The following is a 20,429-nucleotide window of genomic DNA, read 5'->3' as shown; positions in this document are numbered from 1 at the left end:
TGTGTGGTGCTTAATTCACTGGCTAGATGAGTGGGCTAAAATTCAGAACGCATGGGTTTTAGTCCCACCCCTGGAAGGGGAGTTGGGTCTAGTGGATTAGAGCAGGAGTGAGCTGGGAACCAGGACTCCTGGGTTCTTGCTCTTGGAAGGGAATAGGGTCTAGTGGGTTTGAGTGGGGGGCTGGGAGTCAGAACTTCTGGGTTCGATCTGTGGCTCTGAGAGAGAAGTGGGGTCTAATAGGGGTGAGCTGGGAGCCAGGACTCCTGGGTTCTATCCCTGGGTCTAGAGGTTAGAGCAGGGTCCTAACAGGAGTCCTGCACTCTATTCCCAACTCAGTCACTGACTCACCGTATGACTTTGGGCAGATCACTTCCCTTCAATAAAGCAGGGATCTTAATAGTGACTCACCCCCTCCCCCAGATTTTTGCCCCTCCCCCTTGGTTTAGGGTGTGCTAACCCAGCCTCCTCTTACCCAAACCTCCTTTTTCTTATTGACATGGATAAGACCCTCGCCGAAGAAAACGGAGATGCCATCAGGAACGGCCAAGCCACCTTCTCTGAACACACTGACCACCATCCGGAACCAGGGGAGGTCGACCCCTTTGCAGAGGGAAGACACCTCATAGGCCCCGTCAAGGAGGACTTCCCTCTTGACACCATCAAAGGAGGTGAACCATATTCCTGGGGCCAGCGTGCACCGGCCCACCTGCTTCACGCAGCTGCGCACCCCATTCCTGAGCATGCATTTCTCCTCTTCGGTACAGTTTGTTTCCTCACAGATGACCTCGCCTGAGGCGTGGCAGGTGCAATTCTCGGAGCAGTTGCTGGACACAAGGCTCTCCCCGGCCTTCAGGGAAATACCCAGACAAACAACTTTGTTAAGTGAACACAAAGGGAATCACACCTCGGCAGGAGGGACTGGAAGCAGCAATATATAGAGCTATGGGAAAGTCCCGCCGTGAGAGGATCAATAGAGAGAAGACGTCAAGGACTTCCAGAAGCAATAGCTTAGCAAGGCTGATCACAGAGAGAAAGAGCAGGTGGATACAGCAGAAATAAAGAAAGCAAGGTGTGGGATTGACCGGTCTCCACACTGAGGTCTAATAACATCAAGTCCCAACACCTAGCAATATCCCCCGCCCAAGGTCTAACAACAAGGGGGCGGCTGCAGTATGATTTGCCAAACAGAAATTAGGCTTAGTCCCACCAACACTTTTCTTTACACACAGTCAATGCTCTTGTTTCCCAGGAGCCAGACTGGAGGGGAAGAGCCTCATATTCCACTCACTGCCCCCCTGAACTAAGGCTGGATTGGAGCTGGTCCCCTGGAGAGGAAAGGCTCCATCTCGCATTCCCCACCCACCTAAGCCAATCAATCCCCCGACCCTGGGCTCGATCAAAGTCCGATGCCCCTAGAGGAGAAAGGCCCTGTGTCCCATTTCCCCAACCCACTACGCCAGGCAGTCCCTCTGACCTGGGGCTGGCTCAGAGCTGGCACCCCTAGAAGAGCAAGGCCCTGTGTCCCATCCCCTGTACCCCTAAGCCAGTCAGTCCCCCTAGCCTGGGTCTGGATCAGGGTTAGACCCCCTGGAGGGGAATGGCCCGTTTCCCATTCCCTAGACACTTCCCTACTTTACACTTGCTCAGTCTCCAATGTGCTGGACAGTTTCATTCCCTCATGGTATTTCCTTCCAGATCTGTTTTACAATCTCCTGCAAACAAACTTCATCTCAATACCTGGCTCTCTGGATACCTGTCTGATCTGAGCCCATGCTCAGAACCTTCTGGGAGTCACATTATATCCCAGGTTACCGGGTAGTTCCTTAGATCAAGCCACCGAGGCTGCTTAGAGAGGTCCATAAACTGTGAGCATCGTTGATCAAGTCTGCCCTGCATGGGCAATTACACAGAACCAATGAGACTCCCAAAGACCTGACACCCCCACAGGATGCTCTGAGCTCAGCGTAAAGCCAGGGAAAGATCTTCTGGGAGCAGCCTTTGCTTTGGTTATTCCAAAAGCCTGTCCTGGAATATAGAAAACCATCCCTGTTCTCAGTGGTGGCAGATGGCAGAACAAGAAGCAATGGTCCCAAGTTGCAGTGGGGGACGTCTACGTTGGATATTAGGAAAAACTATTTCACTAGGAGTGTGGTGAAGCACTGGAATGGGTTACCTAGGGAGGTGGTGGAATCTCCATCCTTAGAGGTTTTTAAGGCCTGGCTTGACAAAGCCCTGGCTGGGATGATTTAGTTGGTGTTGGTCCTGCTTTGAGCAGGGGGTTGGAATAGATGACCTCTTGAGGTCTCGTCCAACCCTGATCTTCTATGATTCTATGATCCCTGTAATAGAAATGATGGACCCCACGTTGTGTATGCACGGCTACCATTGACTGCAGTGGAAGCTGCATGGGTGACCCTGAGGGCAGGATTTGGCTCTAGGTTTTAGGTATAGCCACATAGTAGGATACAGGACATGCCACTCTACAGTCACTCTAACCCCCATTGGGAATCCCATTGCCAGAGGAGAATGGCAGAATCTGGGAGAACAGATGGACAAATAACCCAGCACCCACCTTGATGTAGCGTCCGTTGTGCACACAGCCACACCTGTCCATGGAGATGCATGCCTCTGCATCAGACACATATTCTTGGTCACACCAGCAGCCTTCAAAGCACTTCCCGGTGCATTGGGCAGGGGCAAACAATCTTGCACAGGTGAAATCGCAGGATCTGGTACACAGCTCGTAGTGGCTGTTAGCCGGGCAGGTGAAGGCTGCAGGGACAGAAGAAAAATTACAACCATCACAGACAGAAAGCCAAGTTAAGGTGAGGTCTCCCACCTAAATAAACAGAAGCTCCTACTTAGCCTAGAAGTCAGAGGCATTGTGGAGGTTCGATAGCACAAGAACCACAGCAGCTATGGGTTAATGAAGTACAGATTGTAGATTGTCCTGTAGACTTACGGCAGAAGGAGGCTGTTCTCCAGGTCTCAATCTTGGCCCCAGCTGCCTGGCACGCAGCCATATAGGCCTGCAGGCTCTGGCAGAGGGTCTCTCCCCTTCCGTTGGTGGCACACATGTCATAGAGACAGTGGTTGAAGTACTCAACAGGACTGACTATCGAATGACAGTCTCTGAAGGGACCTGAGGTGGCCGGGATCAGCCCACAGGAGCTCTCAGTCTGGTATGGCGCTGTCTGGGCTGCATCACAGATGGGGCACTTCTCACCACAGCCATCAGAGCATGTGACACCATCAACAGGCACCTTCCAGGAGGCAACAAATTCATCCACATTCTCGGTACTCTTCACACCGGGCAGTAGGAGATCATCGTTCTTGTCATCGTTAAAGTTGCCACACAAGCCGCACACATGTCCCTTATAGGTGCTGGGGACAGACAGTAGGAGGTAGGAGGCAGTGTCATAAAAGACTTTGAGGCCAGAAGCTGATTGGACAATGATGTTGTTCCCTTCTTGGTTGATCCAAAGTTTCCCATCATCTGCAGTGAGCGGGAGGGTGTAGAGCTCATCACCCACCTGTGCCAATCAGAGGGAAATTCACCCATCACTAGTGGGGACTCAGCAGTGCTGTCCTGGTTTTACACACACACACACACACACACACACACACACACACACACCATTAGCACTAGGTAAGTCTAATTGCAAACAGGGACTTACCGCAATCTTCCACTTCCTCCCACTCTCCATGGCGATGGTGTAATCATGCAGGGAGACCACCACCATTGTCCTTGTCACAGCCATGTGGCCACCTCCAGGGCTCTCATTCTCCACCACCACAGAGAAGTTTCCTAGTCCAGCGTCTCTGCTGCAGACCTTGGCTAAGGTGTAAGTGCAGGAGCCCTGGAAGTCAAAGGCCCGTCCATCAAAGGAGATGTAGTGAGATCCACCAGATGCGACACATGTTCCATAGCCCATGGCATGGCAGCCCAGGACTCCGTTCTCCACCCTGCACTCCTCATTGGCTCCACAGGAGGCCTCCTGGCACTCAACGACCCCATTGTCTTTGCACAGGCAGCGTTCCTGGCAGGAGGCGCTGGGGTAGAACTCCTCTCCCTTCTTGTAATACATGGCCTGGTGCACACAGCCACACTGCGCGACAGGCATGCACTTGTCACCACTCAGGGTGAATCCAGCATCACAGAAACATCCTTCAGCACAGGGTTTGTCACACCGATCTAGAGCCCACAGGTCGTTGCAGTTGGAAGGGCAGCTAATTCCACAGAGTTCGTAGTGAGAGTTAAGAGGACAGGTGGGTCCTGAAGAAAAAGAATTCAGAGAGAATTTGAATTTCTGTGAGGAGAAATGTGGTTGAACTAACAAATCATCTTGGTCAATGTTGTTGAAAGTCTCTTTCTTTTCACATCCATTAGGATATGGTTAGAGCAGGGGACTGGGAATCAGGACTCCTGGTCCTAGTTTCATCTCTGGGAAAAGTATAGTCTAGTGATTAAATTAGGGGAGTGGCCATTAGGACTCTTGGGTTCTATTCCCATCTGTTCGATAAAGGGTCACCTCTTGACTAGAATAATGGGAGTCTGCATTCATGCATTATGTTGCAAGCAGGGGGGCTCCTAACTCCTGGGTTCTTTTCCTAGCTCTGCTACCTATTTATGGAGGACACCTTTGGCCAAATAATTTGCCAGCTGTTTTCCTAATTTTTCCAGCCGATCAAATGGGGATAACAATACTTACCTATCTCGCAGTGACTTACAAGACTTAATGAATGTTATAAAATGTTTCTACTTCTCTAAATGCCAAAGTATTAATTCAATTTACTCTGGAAAGGCAAAGTGTAAGGCTTGGTCTACACTACAGACTTATGTCAGTATAAGTATATCACTCAGGGATGTGGAAAATCCACACCCACACAGTTATACTGACCGAACTCCTGGTGTAGACAGTGCTATGGCGACAGGCGGGCTTGTCCCATTGCCATAGCTACCGTCTATCAAGGAGGTGGATTAACTACGCCAATGGGAGAAGCTCTCCTATCAGCATAGGTTGCGTCTTCACTAAGTGCTACAGTGGCACAGCTGCATCTGTGAAGCTGCAGCTCTGTAAGTGTAGACAAGCCATGAAAACACCAGGAACAGAAAAGAGGAGCTCTAAGAGAAAGTTTACAGGACATCTAGACATTAAGTAACATGATACAGAATGAAAAAAATATTTCAGGGACTAAAATTTTAATTGCATGTTGGAAATGTCTAGGGCTAGAATCTGTAACAAAGATATCGCACACTGTAAATTAAAACTCAGAACTGGGTGGGTGAACAATTCTGACCCCACCCTGCAGAGGGCGCTGGTGCACATGTGCAGTAGCCAGTCCCTAAAGCAGAGTCCCGCAGGCGACACTTACTGCAGAATGAGGCCAATCTCCACGGCCCTATCCGGATGCCCCTGGCCTGGCAGGAGGTGACGTAGGTGCTGATTGCGCTGCACAGTGTGTCCTGGTGACCCTTGTATTGGCAGGTGTCAAAGACACAATCATCAAAGAAGGGAGCTGGGTCTATGGCCCCATGGCACTCTCTGAATGGCCCGTTCTGTCGGGTGAGGACCCCACAGTACTGGTCTCCCTTATAGGGTTGTTTCTGAGCCTCACTGCAGACTGAGCAGTCCCCGGTGCAGCCAGACGAGCACCCTGGGACCTCCCCCAACTTCCAGCTGTCGGCAAACTGAATCTCATCAGATGTCTGAGTTCCATTCTTCATGGTCAGATCGTCGCTGGGGTTCTGATTGGCATTGCCACAGAGGCCGCAGACAGCATTGGCGTACGTATTGGGTATGATGACCCTGGCGTAGCTGTACCAGTCGAAGCTCACTCTCAGGTCGAAATCAGTCTGAATAAAGCCATGGACTCCACTGATGTAGGCCTTGAACTTGTGCTGATGGGAGAAGGGCAGGTCCACAAAGACACCATTAACCTGGAAAACATACAGTAGAGATTGTCAAGGACTTCACTCAGTGCACTCGACATGAAATAATTCCATTTCCACGGAGCAGCCATGGATGGTCTGGCTCCAGAATTTATATTTCTGAATTGGATGGAGGGTAACCTAGTACATTAATATTTCATCCCATTGTCCCTTACTATAGCCCTTTCCTTTTCTAAAGCTCCTTCTATCCAAGGAGTGTTGCTCAGTTAAAGCATTAAAGACTAGAGCTGGGTGAAAAATCTCACACAAATAATGTACTTTCTCATAAATACAGTTTTTGTTGACCAGAAACTATTTCTGTATTTGATAAAAATTGGAGGGATAGTTGTGGTGGAAAAAAAAATTCAGGCTGGATGCACAAGGGGCCATATGCAGGAGCAGTTTCCTTTATAACCTTTAGCCCAGTCATTAGAACACTCACCCGGGATGTGGCAGACCTGGGTTCAGTTCCCCCCACTGCCTGATACAGAGCAGGATTCAACTTCGGTCTCACATTTAGTACCTACTGTTGAAGCTGTTCTACTTTGTATAACTAACTAGTCAATAGAGCCAGAATTTGAATGTGGGTCTCCCCCTACCCCAGCTGAGTGCTTAACAGACAGGTATAGAATCATTCTTATTCTTGCTCTCTGGGCCAGGGACTAGTCAAGTATTTTATACAAAGTGGAACAGCTTCAACAGGAGAGATTGAGGGCATATCAACACTATGGACGCTATGTGCTGCTGACGTGTCAAGGTCCAGACATGTCCTACGTTGATGGAAGGGGTTTTTCCAATGGAGGTAGGTAATCCACCTCCCTGAGCAGTGATAGCTAAGTAGATGGAAGAATTCTTCTGTCAACCTAGCTGTGTCTACACCAGGAGTTAGGTTGGCTTAACTACAGTGCTCGGGGGGCGGGGGGGGGGGGAATTTTTCACACCCCTGAAAGATATAGCTTAGATTGATTTACATTTTAAGCGTAGCCCTGCCCCAGAATATCCCATAGTCCAGTAGCTAGGGGACTCTCCAGCAAATTCAAATTCCTTCTCCACATCAGGCAGAAGGCGGAATGGAATCCAGGTCTTCCACATCCCAGGTGATTGCTCACCCACTGGCCTAAAGGGAGTCCTTAGCACCGCTGGTGACTGCATGAACCTAGCCCATCATTTCCTTGGTTTTTTATTGCCCGGAAACAAAACAAAAAGTTTCCTTTCAGGTGGAACAGAATTTTTGTCAATATTTTCAGAACTGGCAGTGTATCAAAGAACCAGTTATTTGCCTAGCTCTACTCACAACAGCCCTGTGAAGTGAAAAGATCGTATTACCCCCTTTAGAGTTGGGGAAATAGGCCAGGTCTACCCTGTAATCTTACATCGGTATAACTACATTGCTCCGGTGTGTGAAAAATCCACCCCCTGAGCAACGCAGTTACACTGACCTAACCCCAGTGTAGACAATGCTATGTCGATGGGAGGACTTCTCCCCTGTCAACATAGCCACTGCCTCTTGGGGAGGTGGAATACCTATGCCGACAGGAGAAGATCTCCAATCAACGTAGTAGCATCTTCACGAAGTGCTACAGTGGTGCAGTTGCATCAGTGCAGTGTTTTAAGTGTAGACCTGCTCATAGAGGTACAAAGATAGGAAGCAACTTGCCCTAGCTTATTAAGCCAGTCAGGGGCAGAGAGAGGAATAAAATCCTATGTGTCTGAATCCCAGCTCAAACCACTTCCCAGGAGTGGAATGCTGGAGCTTTAGTTCTTAGCACCGTCTGCTCTAACCTTCTAGTCCCCACAGCTGTGATAGAACCTAGGAGTCCTTGCTCCCACCCCCTGCTCCAACAACTAGACCCCACTCACTCCCAGAGCTAAGAAGACAACATAGAGCCCAGACAAGAGATCATTGAAATGACTTCCTGCATTCCCCAGTGATCCTGGGTCCCTACCTGGATCTTGCGTGGATGCTCCTGGCTCAAGCTGATGGTCATGTTGTAGACCTCTAAAGTCACTGTTTTTGTGAAGGACACGGCCTTACTGCCTCGATTGTTGTTCTCCACTTTGACACTGAATGGGGTGAGTGTGGGGTCCTCAGAGCAGAGAGCCGCGAACTGGTAGATGCAGGTGCCGATGAAATCATACTTTTTCCCATCAAAGGTGGTGTAGTGAGGGTCTCCAGTACCTATGCAGGTGGAGTAGCTGATTGCATGGCAGCCACGGACCCCATTGACCACGGAGCATCTTTCTTTGGCTTTGCAACTGGTCTTCCTGCAAACCACTGTGCCCAGGCTGGAGTCACACCTGCACCGAGAGTGGCAGTTCTCATCGGCCCAGAACTCCTCACTGGGTTTGTAGTAGCGGCTGTTGTAGTCACAGCCACAGCTCCCCAGGGGGATGCACTTATCAGTGCTGAGGACGTAACCGTCATTACACTGGCAGGTCTCCACGCAGGGCTCCCGGCAGGAGGAGGGGGCAGTTCGGTCAGAGCAGCTGGCCGGGCAGGCGTTCCCACAGGCCTCATAGTGGCTGTTCTCAGGGCAGGGAAGGGCTGGGACAGGGTTGGAAAGGGGAGATTTAAAAATACAGGAAATGAATGAAACAACCTGCCTAAACGCAGTGAGAGCTACAGACAAATTCTTACATGCAGTGCGTTATCCACCCTGCGTGAAACAGCCAAAAGGAAAAGGATGGTGGAATTAACTTCTGCATTCAGGAACCAAAAGGCCATATATGTCTGCAGCCAAATCTCACAGGCCATGAGTCAATCAGGGTCAGCTCTTGGGTATAAAGAACACTTAGGGTCTGCAGGGAATGCTCAATAAGAGTACTCTCCTTTGAGTTAGTGCTGACCTTAATGGCACAGTGTGGCGCTAGGGGGCGCTGTTCTGCAAACAAAGGAGTCGGATCTGATTAGGAGGTGCTCTCCACTTGAGTCCGTGCTGACTCCAATGCCCCATTGTTGCGCTAGTGGGCACTGTGCTTCAGGGAGTGGGGTGGAAGGCGCAGTAGGGGATGCTCACTCCTTGGAATCAGTGCTGACTCCAATTCTCAAGGGTGACACTAGGGGGCGTTGTACTGCAAGGAGCAGAGTAGGGAGCTCAATAGGTGGTGCTCAGAGTCAGTGTTGGTCCCTATGCCCAAGAAACCCAGGCATTCACAACCTTATGCTCAGGTCATTCACCATCCTTTCCACCAACAGAGTGACCAGATGGCCTACTGGAACTGAGCGTAAACCAGATTTACCATTTCATGGGAAATACCAAGATTTTGGATTTTCTTCTGTTCCGAAAGGGAACGGAAATGAAATTTCTGTCCTAGACATTGTTGCAGGTCGATCGAAGTGTTTTATTTTGATAAAATCAAAACATTACTTTCTGATTTCAACCTTATAAAACTTTTAAAAAATGTTTTATATATCTAAAAATAATTAGTTTTGTTGTCAAAAGTCGTTTCAAAATGAAAAATTGAAATGCTCCATTCTGAAATGTTATTGACATGCTTTGTCTCACTTTTTGAAATTAAATTTTGTCAAAATCTGAACTTTTTTCTAAACATTTTGAATTTGACAAGAATGGCATTTTTCTTCAAAACTCCGGTGGAATGAAAAACATCCAGGCTTCTCTACTGACTAGCCTGATCCTGCCCATGTCAGACTCACCACAGCCAGATGGCATCCTCCAGTCATGGACGGTGACCCCGTGGTCTCTGCAGGTTGCTGCGTAGGCCTCCAGCGCCTGGCACAAGATTCTCGTAGCGCCCCTGTTCAGACACACATCATAGGTGCAACTATCGAAGAACTCACTGGAGTTCACTCTGGAGTGACACTCTCTGAAGGGCCCTCCCGGTGCTTTGCTGATCAACCCACAGTGACTGTCGCCCCTGTACAGCTCCCTTGTGCTCCCATCACATGTCAGGCAGTTCTCTTGGCAGGAATCCCAGCAAAGGGAGTCCCGGTCTTGGACTTTCCAACTGGCAGCCCAGCCCACGATGGAGGAGACTTTGGTGCCGCTGGCTGACGTCATGTCATCTTCAGGGTTCCGGTTGAAGTTCCCACATAGGCCACACGTGGCACCATAATAGCTGCTGGGGAGGGTGATCACCAGATGCCAGTCCCAGTTGTATGCCACCTGGAGACCAAAGTCCGTCTGCAGGATGGCGCGGAAGCCGCTCTGATACACTCTGATTTTACTGTCTGACAGTGTCACTGGGAGACTGGTGATCACACCGTTTAGCTAGAGACAAGGACAGGATGGGGTGTTACTGCTCTGTCATCTTAACTTGTTCTTATTGCTTATGTCATCTCACCACTCATTTCAACTGTACCTCATTGTCACTCTAACCAGTGGCATGTACAATAAGGGGGCCAAATCCTTCATCATAAGAACGGCCATACTGGGTCAGACCAAAGGTCCATCTAGCCCAGTATCCTGTCTTAAAACAGTGGCCAATATAGCCCCTGTCAGGTGCCCCCCCGGAGAGGATGAACAGAACAGGTAATCATCAAGTGCTCCATCCCCTGTCGCCCATTCCCAGTTTCTGGCAAACAGAGGCTAGGGACACCATCCCTGTTCATCCTGATTAATAGCCATCACTTTTTATCCATTCCTTACTCAGGAAGAGCCAATGAAATCAATGCGAGTTGGCCTGAATATATTAAGAACAGGTTTGACAAACACCTGTCAAGGATGGTCTAGCTATACTTAATATTGCCTCAACCCGGGGAGATGGACTTAGATGACCTCTTGAGGTGCCTTCTGGCCCTACATTTTTAGAATTCTGTATACAGTACTTATCTATCTACAATATCTACCTACAGTATCTGTCTGTCTGCAGAATTCTCTATGCCTATCTATCCATCCACACTACCTAGCTATATTGACTAGTCACCTACAGAATCTAACCATCCATCCATCCATCCATCAATCCACCCACCCACTGATTTCTCTGTCCACATTATCTAGCTATATTATTTACCCACCCCAGTATCTATCTATAATATCTAATTATCTAGAGGTGTCTAATATACAACCCATCTGATATATTTGTATGGCCCACATGACACATTGGGAATCTCCAGAATCTAAGCTTTCATTTTTATTTATTTAATTTATTTATTTGTTTGTTTGTTTAAAATATTTTTTGGCCTTTATGGCTGCAAGGAAAACCTTCCAAATGTGCCCCAAGTGTGACTAGTTTGGCAACATCTGCCTGAGTCTGCAGAGAGCCTGAAACGATGACTCCTAATGGTGTAAACTCCACTGCCCCCACTAAGCGGATGAGAGCATCAACTGTAAAGCCTATGGATAACACTTCAGAGACAATACCAGCTATTATTAATCCCTGTGTGGCAAAAGTGCTTCCCCCACATAGAATTATAGAATCATAGGACTAGAAGGGATATTGAAGGTCATCTAATCCCATCCCCTGCACTCATGGCAGGACTAAGTATTATCTAAACTCTCCCTGAGAGGTGTTTCTCTAACCTGCTCTTAAAAATCTCTGATGATGGAGATTCCACAACCTCCCTAGGTAATTTATTCCGGTACTTAATCACCCTGACAGGAAGTTTTTCCTAATGTCCAACCTAAACCACCCTTGTTTAAACCCATTGCTTCTTGTCCTATCTTCAGATGTTAACAAGAACAATTTATCTGCCTCCTCCTTTTAAAAGCCTTTTATGTACTTGAAAACTGTTACCATGCCCCCCTCCCCCCAGTCTTCTCTTCTCCAGACTAAACACAACCAATTTTTTACATCTTCCCTCATAGGTCATGTTTTCTAGACCTTTAATCATGTTTGTTGCTCTTCTCTGGACTTTCTCCAATTTGTCCATATCTTTCCTGAAATGTGAACTGGACACAATACTCCAGTTGAGTCCTAATCAATGCAGAGTAGAGTGTAAGGGTATGTCTACACTGGCAAGTTTCTGCACAACAAGTTATACCACTTTTATTAAAGTGCTAGAATTAATCCACTGTTGCGTGTCCACACTGTGCTCCTTGTGACTGTGAAGCGCATCCCTATTAGCAGCTCTTGCAACGGCAAAGACAGCAGTGCATTGTGGTAGCTATCCCACTGTGCACCTGGCCGCAGGATGCTTTGGGAAGGGTTTGCAATGCCTCATGGGGCAGGCACAGCATCACATGATGCAGGTTTCCCAATCCCATTGTTCCATGGGCATCCTACTACATTGCCAGCTGCTTTTCAACTGAAGGGGGGGGGGGCAGAGTGTGTGACAGGGAGAGTGTGTGTGTGTGTGTATAGAGGGGGAAGAGACAGCATAGGCACCGACTCTGTGGGTGCTCCAGGGCTGGACCACCCACGGGGCAGCTCCCTGCCCAGGTCACCTCTCCCTCTGCTCCGCCTCCTCCCTTGAGTGTGCTGCGTGCCCGCTTTTTCCACCTAGGTTCCAGCGCTTGCACCGCAAAACAGCTGTTTTGCACGGCTGGGAGGGAGGGTGGAGGAGGGGGAACGCGCTGTGCTCAGGGGAGAGGTGGGGCCGGGGTGGGGATTTGGGGAAGGGGTCCAATAGGGGCAGGGAGGGGGCAGAGTTGGGGAGGGGACTTTGGGGAAGAGGTTTGAATGGGGGCGGGGCAGGGGTGGGGAAAGGATGGAGTCGGGGCAGGGCCGGGGTGGGGCATGAGCACCCATCGGCGCTGGAGAAAATTGGCGCCTATGAGAGACAGTGTGTTTTGGGGGACAGAGAGTGTGTCAGCATGCTGTCTTGTAAGTTCAAACAGCAGCAGGAAGCAACCAGTCCTGAGGCAGGGAGAGGGGGAAACCCTGACATCAGCCCCTGCCTCCCTCCCCAGCTCTGCGCACAGCAATCTCTCTCTCTCTCTCTCTCTCTCTCTCTCTCTCTCTCACACACCTGCCTCTGTGTTCAACAGCACGAGCATTCAATATTAATGTTTTTTTGTGTCTCTGAGCAGATCAGCACAGCATGCAAGGGCTGTCAGAAAGGGAGCTCTGAAAGGGGAGGGGGCGCATGTCTCCAGGGCAGCCGAGTTCAAAGCAATGAACAGAGCGACCACTTGAAGTATTATGGGACACTTCTGGAGGCCAATCGATTGCTTTCTGTGCTGTAATGTGTTTACACTGCCAATACAGTGCTGAAGCCTCTGCGCTTTAAGGCTTATGACTCTCATCGAGGTGGCTTTTTGCAATGCTGCAACTGAGGAATTTCTGCGCACTAAGTGGCTTGGCAGTGTGTACACCTCAGGAGTTACACTGCAGAAAGCTGATTTACTGTGCAGTAATTTGCCAGTGTAGACAAGGCCTAAGAAATACTTCTTGTGTCTTGCTTACAACACTTCTGCTAATACATCCTAGAATGTTTGCTTTTTTTTGCAACAGTGAATCATGGCGTGTACAAATGCAATTTAGGTTGCATTAACAGAGGCATAGAATGCAAGTCACGGGAGGTGATAGTATCGCTCTACTTGGCACTGGTTAGGCCTCAGCTGGAGTACTGCATCCAATTTTGGTCACTGCTGTATAGAAAGGATGTAGAGAAACTGGAAAGGATCCAGAGGCGAGCAACAAAGATGATCAAAGGGATGGAATGCAAGTCAGATGAGTAAGGCTACATTTTAGTCACGGGTATTTTTAGTAAAAGTCACGGATAGGTCACGGGCAATAAACAAAAAGTCACAGCCCCCTGACCTGTCCATGACTTTTATAAAAAATACCTGTGACTAAATCTTACCTACTGAAAACTGCTGTTGGGTGGGGGGGGGGGAGCAGCGCGGGGCGACGTTTCGGCTGGGGTGGGGCAGCCCAGGCCCTGCTGCAGCTAGCAGCGGCCCAGGGTGTGTGTGTGTGTGTGTGTGTGTGTGTGATTCTATGCATTTCCAACTGTTGATAAGAAGATATGAGTAACAGTGTGTGTGTGTGTGTGGGGGGGATATTAGCATGGGTCACTATACAAAGTAAAAACTGTTTCCCCATGCTAATTTCCCCCCCCCCTTCTGTTACTCTCACCATCTTGTCAACTGATGGAAAATGGGCCATCCTGATTATCACTACAAACGTTTTTTTTTCTCCTGCTGATAATAGCTCACCTAATTGTTCACCTTATTTAATTACTCTCGTTACAGTTGGTATGGCAACACCCATTTTTTCATGTTCTCTGTGTATATATATCTTCCTACTGTATTTTCCACTGCATGCATCTGATGAAGTGGGTTCTAGCCCACGAACGCTTATGCTCAAATAAATTGGTTAGTCTCTAAGGTGCCACAAGTACTCCTCCTCGTTCCTTTCTTTCTCTGTCCTTTATATAGGAGGGAGAGCCTTCTCCCATGCATCTTCTAACACCTGAAACAACAGCCCCACCTTGTCCAGGTTAGAAATGTCACCTGAAAACATCTTTCTTCCCATTTGCCTATGTCTTTCTCACATCCCCTGATTCTAGATACCATTTGTGAGGGATAGAGACTATGACAAATCACTGTAGGTTGTAAGTCCATAAGGTGCAGTCCTGAAATCAGAGTCTTACCCGGACTTTGCCAACTTCCCTCTTGTAGATGGAGATGTTGTACCCATAGACATAGATGTTGGTCACTCGTAGAAAGGAGATGGCCTGGCTGCCCCTGTTATCATTCTTCTCATCGATGGTAAAGGGCTCCAGGGAGTGGTCATGGCCACAGTACTTGGCAATGGTGTAGGTGCAGGTGCCCTGGAAGTCAAACGTCAGGCCATCAAAGGTGTGATAATGTGGGTCCCCCCAGCCCCAGCAAGTTCCCACGTAGTCGGGAACACATGTCGCGTGGCCATCCTCTGTCTTGCACGTCTCCTTGGTTCGGCATTTCAGGGCTTTGCAGGTTTCTGAAAGGAGAAGGCCCAGTCACATCAACAGAGTGGGGGACTCAAGTCAAGTGCCTAGGGTGGGGAAGCAAGATCTGCCATGGGCAGAGCATTCATGCAGAACCAACTGAACCAACCAAGGCATGCTGAGGATACTCAACAGAACTTGGCTTGCTGCAAGCTCTGGTCCCAGTCGAATTAAACACTCAACCTTATGAGCAGTTCCATTGAATTCAATGAGGTTACTCACATGTTTAAAGTTATGCATGTGCTTAAATGCCCCTGGTTCTGATCCAGCACATCCTCAATAACCCATTGCTGTGGCACTGAAGTAATTGGCTAATTCCCACTGACTCCTTTGGGAGTGGCATTTCAGTCCATACATCAGTGAGCAGGCCCGCTGACGGGGCAGGGGGGAAGGGAGCATTGCCCAGGGCCCGGGCGATTTAAAAGGGCCAGGGGGCCCCAGGTGTTGCTGCGGTAGCAGCCAGGAGCCTCGGGTCCTTTCAAATCACCGAGATGGGCCGCAGGGCTACTAGGCGCAGGGAGGGTGGTACCGACAGCAGCGAAGGCAGCCAGGCGGGCATGTGGAAGTCCTGGCTATGCCGGAAGAGTGCACCCAGCAGTGCAGCTGCCCTGGGGCCTGGAATTGCTGTCGGCGGGCCTGTCAGTGGGACCCACACATGCTAGGGGTTAAATTCTGAGAGTTGTAAGCACCTTTTACTCCCACGTATTTCAATGGGAGAAAAAGTTAATCTCCTGGATCTCCCTTCCTAACGCCTGGATCTTGCACAGCTTTGTTCTTATGCTGTTTCACTCTGAAGACCACTAGAAATGCTCCACAGACTCCTACGGCCCATAGACACTGAACTACACCATTGCCTGCTTGCTAGATACTTTGCACTTATAGCCAAATTGCGGATAAGCTACCTGTGTCTGTCATTCTGTCAGGCTTGCGAGTTCTTCGAGGGGAGACTACTAGAGTACACTTAACCAAACAAAGGAAATCCTACAGAATAGGGAGAGCTCTACCCTAAAACTCTGTGAAAACACCGATGCCCCAGGAACCTGGATATTCCCATCCCCAGACACAGGTCACTCACCATCTCCTCCATTAACAGGGGAAACTGTCAGATTAGTCCCATTGCCACCTGTTTCGTCAGAATACCAGCTTCCAGATTCATCACAGCTGGATGGTGTCCTCCAGTCATAGACAGTGACTCCATGGTCCCCGCAGGTGTCTGCATAGGTCTCCAGCACAACACAGAGAATGGTCTTGTTCCCCTCATTCAGACACATGTCATAGATGCAGTTGTCAAAGACGTTTTCGGGGCTCACCGTGGAGTGACACTCTCTGAAGGGTCCTCCCACTGCCTTACTGATCACCCCACAGTGACTGTCATCCCCATACAGATCTCTCTTGCTCTCATCACATGTCAGGCAGTTCTCTTGGCAGGAATGCCAGCAAAAGGGGTCCCTGTCTTGGACTTTCCAACTGGCAGCCCAGACCATGATGGCGGAGACTTTGATGCCGTTGGAGGACATCGTGTCGTCTTCTGGGTTCTGGTTGAAGTTCCCACAAAGACCGCACATGGCACCATAATAGCTGCTGGGGAGGGTGATTTCCAGATGCCAGTTCTTGTTGTATCCCACCCGGAGGCCAACGTCCGTCTGCATGACAGTGCTGAGGCCTTTCTGGTACAGTCTGATTTTACCATCTTTCAGCGTCACCGGGAGACTGGTGATCACACCGTTTAGCTAGAGATAGACAGGAGGGGAGGAACATGAAGGGCATTATTCTTCTTTCATCCTCACTTGCAATTACTCCAAATGCAGTCTCACCATTCATTTTGGCTGTTATTCATTGTCACTCTAACCAACAGCAAGTAAAATAATGGTCAAATCCTTAATCACTGTTTACCCATTCCTTAGTCAAGAAGAACAATTGAAATCAATCCAAAGTCCCTGAATAAACACAGTATTTATCTAGCTTCACTATCTACCTACAGTATCTGTTTCCAGAATTCCCTATATCTCTACATAGATTCTACCTATCTGAAATAGCTATCGATCTAGCCACAAAGTCTTGTTTTTGCTCTCTGTCTCTCGATCTATAAGGTTTTCAAACATACTCATAGAGAGCAGATGTATTTATCTACTTGTATTGCCCACATGACATATTCAGCTGACGGCATCTGTTTGGGATTCTGTTTGTGCGAGAGACTACACAAACAAAAGTACTGTGCTTTGTAGGTCGAAAAGTGCCAGAACCCCGAGCTGGGAGACTCACCCGGACTTTGTCAGTTTCCCTCTTGTAGATGGAGATGTTGTACCCATAGATGTAGACGTTGGTCACTCGCAGAAAGGAGATATCCTGGCTCCCCCTATTGGCGTTCTTCTCATCAATGGTGAAAGGCTCCAGGGTGGTGTCGCTCCCACAGTATTTGGCCAGGGTGTAGGTGCAGGTGCCCTGGAAATCAAACTTCAGACCATCAAAAGTTTGGTAGTGCATGTCCCCTGAGCCCAAGCAGGTTCCCATGTAGTCAGGAATACATGATGTGTGGCCATCCTCAGTCCGGCATGTCTCTTTGGTCCGGCATTTCAGAGCTTTGCAGGCATCTGAAAGAAAAAAATTTGGTCATATCAGCATTGCAGGGAACTCAAGTCCAGTATCTAGACTCCTAAGTGCTACAGTCGTATAAATAATCATAATCTTCATCTATATATAATAAAGCATTAAGGCATGTACCTATGCCATGCCAAGAGTCCTAGACCATTGTGAGTTAGAGGTATCTCAACCAGTCACCACCCTTACTCTATACCTAGTTTGTACTCAACAATTTCATTGGTTGTAATGAGTCAGCGATATAAGGGAGACTGCCCACAGTTCTTTAAAGATTGATTCACCACCCATGCAATTTAACACAAACTCGCCAACGCAGTCCACATGCCCAAACAAATCAACACAAAATCCCCAAACATGATCCCCCAGACACACACCCCTCATTCGTCACCCACACAATTCAACACAAAATTCTTCAGCCCAGTCCCCCCGATACTAATTAACACAACCACCAACACGACAACACAGCCAGCACATGATAACCCCAAACACATAGCTCGTCATCATAGCAAACACTCCTCTTTCACCACTTTCCAAAATTTCCCAACACAACTATGACTCTCTGAATCTCGGGGAAACACCATGCAGCCCCATGTTCATCCTTATAATATGATTGTGTGATACCCAGTGCAAAGTTTGTCATGTCGGGTGTCTTCGGAAGGCTCATGATGCACTGAGCATTGTTGTTATAGTAATGTTATAATAATTGTTATTATAGTAATCTTATAGGTTGTAATTTCATGTATAGAGTTATGAGGCTGAAAATGTATCCTCATGGCTTAAAACAAGCCCAGGCAAAACTCTCCAGGAACAGAGGGGCAGTTCATACCTCATCAGGACAAACCCAGCCCAGCCTCACAGGAACAAAGGACACCGGCCTAGACAGCAACAACGGATCTGTTGGACTATCGAGTGAGTCACCCCCCTTCCCTTGGTCAGTCACGGACTATGATGAGGTAAAGCTCACCTGACCCTGAAAGGTGTGTGTGTGTGTGTGGGGGGGAAGCCAAGAGGGAAGAAAGAACATGATAAAAGGGAGAGTCGTTTGCCATGCTCTTCCTCTTTCTTCCACCTCCATCTACAGAAATCACCACCAAGCGACAGAATCACTGATGAAAGGGGAGAGCCTGGCTGAAGGGCAACCAGCCAGACTTTGGTGAGAAGCATCTACATTTATAAGGGCACTGAAAGTGTTAAGATCAGCTTAGAATGCATTTTGCCTTTATTTCATTTGACCAAATCCATCTTGTTGTGGTTTGACTTATAATCGTGTAAAATCTATCTTTTGTAGTTAATAAATTTGTTTGTTTATTCTACCTGAAGCAGTGCATTTGGTTTGAAGCATGTCAGAGACTCCCCTTGGGATAACAAGCCTGGGACATATAAATTTCTTTGTTAGATTGATGAATTCATATAAGCTTGCAGCATCTAGCGGGCATAACTGGACACTGCAAGACGGAGGTTCCTAGGGTTGTGTCTGGGACTGGAGATATTGGCTAGTGTCATTCGGTTGCACAATCCAAGCAGCTTACATGCTAGAGGCTGTGCATGAGCAGCTCAGGAGTGGGGGGTTCTCACAGCAGAGCAGGGTAAGGCTGGCTCCCGGAGTTGAGGATTGGAGTGACCTAGCAGATCACTGGTCCAAATAACACCAGGGGAACATCACAACAACACAAACACTTGCCCACCTATATTTAGACTTACCATAAAACAATAAACATCAGTGGCAAAGCTGTGGGTTATCAATTAAAAACAATAATAATAGCATGGGAGAGCCAGACTGGTCATGAGCACAACCTTCACGCAGAACCAGCTTACCCACCCTATTGCATGCTGAGCGGATGGCAAGTCCATGATAGTCAACAGAACTTGCTTGCTGCAAGTTACAGTCCCAATCCAGTAAAGAACTTAACCATGTGAGTAGTTCCATTGAAATCAATGAGGCTATACACACGCTTAAAGTTATTCATGTGCTTAAGTGCATATGTCCCCTCTATTCGGCACTGGTGAGGTCACATCTGGAGTATTGCATCCAGTTTTTGGCCCCCCACTACAGAAAGGATGTGAACAAATTGGAGAGAGTCCAGTGGAGGGCAATGAAAATGATCAGGGGGCTGGAGCACATGACTTACGAGGCGAGGCTGAGGGAACTGGGGTTATTTAGTCTGCAGAAGAGAAGAGTGAGGAGGGATTTGATAGCAGCCTTCAACTACCTGAATGGGGGTTCCAAAGAGGATGGAGCTCGGCTGTTCTCAGTGGTGGCAGATGACAGAACAAGGAGCAATGGTCTCAAGTTGCAGTGGGGGAGGTCTAGGTTGGATATTAGGAAAAGACAGTTACTCACCTTTGTAACTGTTATTCTTTGAGATGTATTGCTCATATCCATTCCAATTAGGTGTGCGCGCACCACGTGCACGATCGTCGGAAGATTTTTACCCTAGCAACTCTCGATGGGTTGGCTGAGGCGCCCCCTGGAGTGGCGCTGTTATGGCCCCCGATATATGCCCCTGCCTACCCAGCACCCCCTCAGTTCCTTCTTGCCGGCTACTCCAACAGTGGGGAAGGAGGGAGGGTTTGGAATGGATATGAGCAACACATCTCGAAGAACAACAGTTACAAAGGCGAGTAACCGTCTTTTCTTCTTCGAGTGCTTGCTCATATCGATTCCAATTAGGTGATTCCCAAGCCTTACCTAGGCGGTGGGGTTGGTGTTAGATGTTGCGGATCGAAGAACCGCTGAACCAAACGCTGCATCGTCCCTGGACTGTTGCACTATAGCATAGTGGGAAGCGAAGGTATGTACGGATGACCAAGTCGCTGCCCCGCAGATTTCCTGTATGGGCACATGAGCCAGAAAGGCGGAGGACGACTCTTGAGCCTGAGTAGAATGGGCAGTGAGCTGGGTAGTCGGGACACCCGCCAAGTCATAACATGCACGGATGCAAGATATAATCCAAGAGGAAATTCACTGCGAGGAGACCGGGAGACCTTTCATCCGGTCTGCCACTACTACAAACAGCTGGGATGTCTTTCTAAAGGGCTTAGTTCATTCGATATAAAAGGCGAGAG

The 20,429-nt window shown here is 48.6% G+C and overlaps 1 protein-coding gene across 1 annotated transcript in view; it reads right to left on the bottom strand.

The window, feature by feature from the left end:
* Positions 1-20,429, bottom strand: part of LOC128826933 (uncharacterized) — a 377,153-nt gene that overhangs the window by 4,020 nt on the left and 352,704 nt on the right. Inside the window, exons 67-76 of the mRNA XM_054010510.1 lie at positions 17,028-17,356; positions 15,841-16,495; positions 14,430-14,758; positions 9,588-10,161; positions 7,879-8,477; positions 5,377-5,941; positions 3,678-4,276; positions 2,963-3,533; positions 2,573-2,772; positions 473-847 (exon numbers count right to left, since the gene is read on the bottom strand). Coding sequence (XP_053866485.1) covers positions 473-847; positions 2,573-2,772; positions 2,963-3,533; positions 3,678-4,276; positions 5,377-5,941; positions 7,879-8,477; positions 9,588-10,161; positions 14,430-14,758; positions 15,841-16,495; positions 17,028-17,356 — 4,796 coding nt within the window. The remainder of the gene's footprint in view (positions 1-472; positions 848-2,572; positions 2,773-2,962; positions 3,534-3,677; positions 4,277-5,376; positions 5,942-7,878; positions 8,478-9,587; positions 10,162-14,429; positions 14,759-15,840; positions 16,496-17,027; positions 17,357-20,429) is intronic.

This window comes from Malaclemys terrapin, chromosome 21, assembly GCF_027887155.1.
Source record: "Malaclemys terrapin pileata isolate rMalTer1 chromosome 21, rMalTer1.hap1, whole genome shotgun sequence".
Classification (NCBI taxonomy): Eukaryota; Metazoa; Chordata; order Testudines; family Emydidae; genus Malaclemys; species Malaclemys terrapin.
Note: the sequence above shows the minus strand (reverse complement) of the source record. Positions and strands in the feature narration are given on the sequence as shown.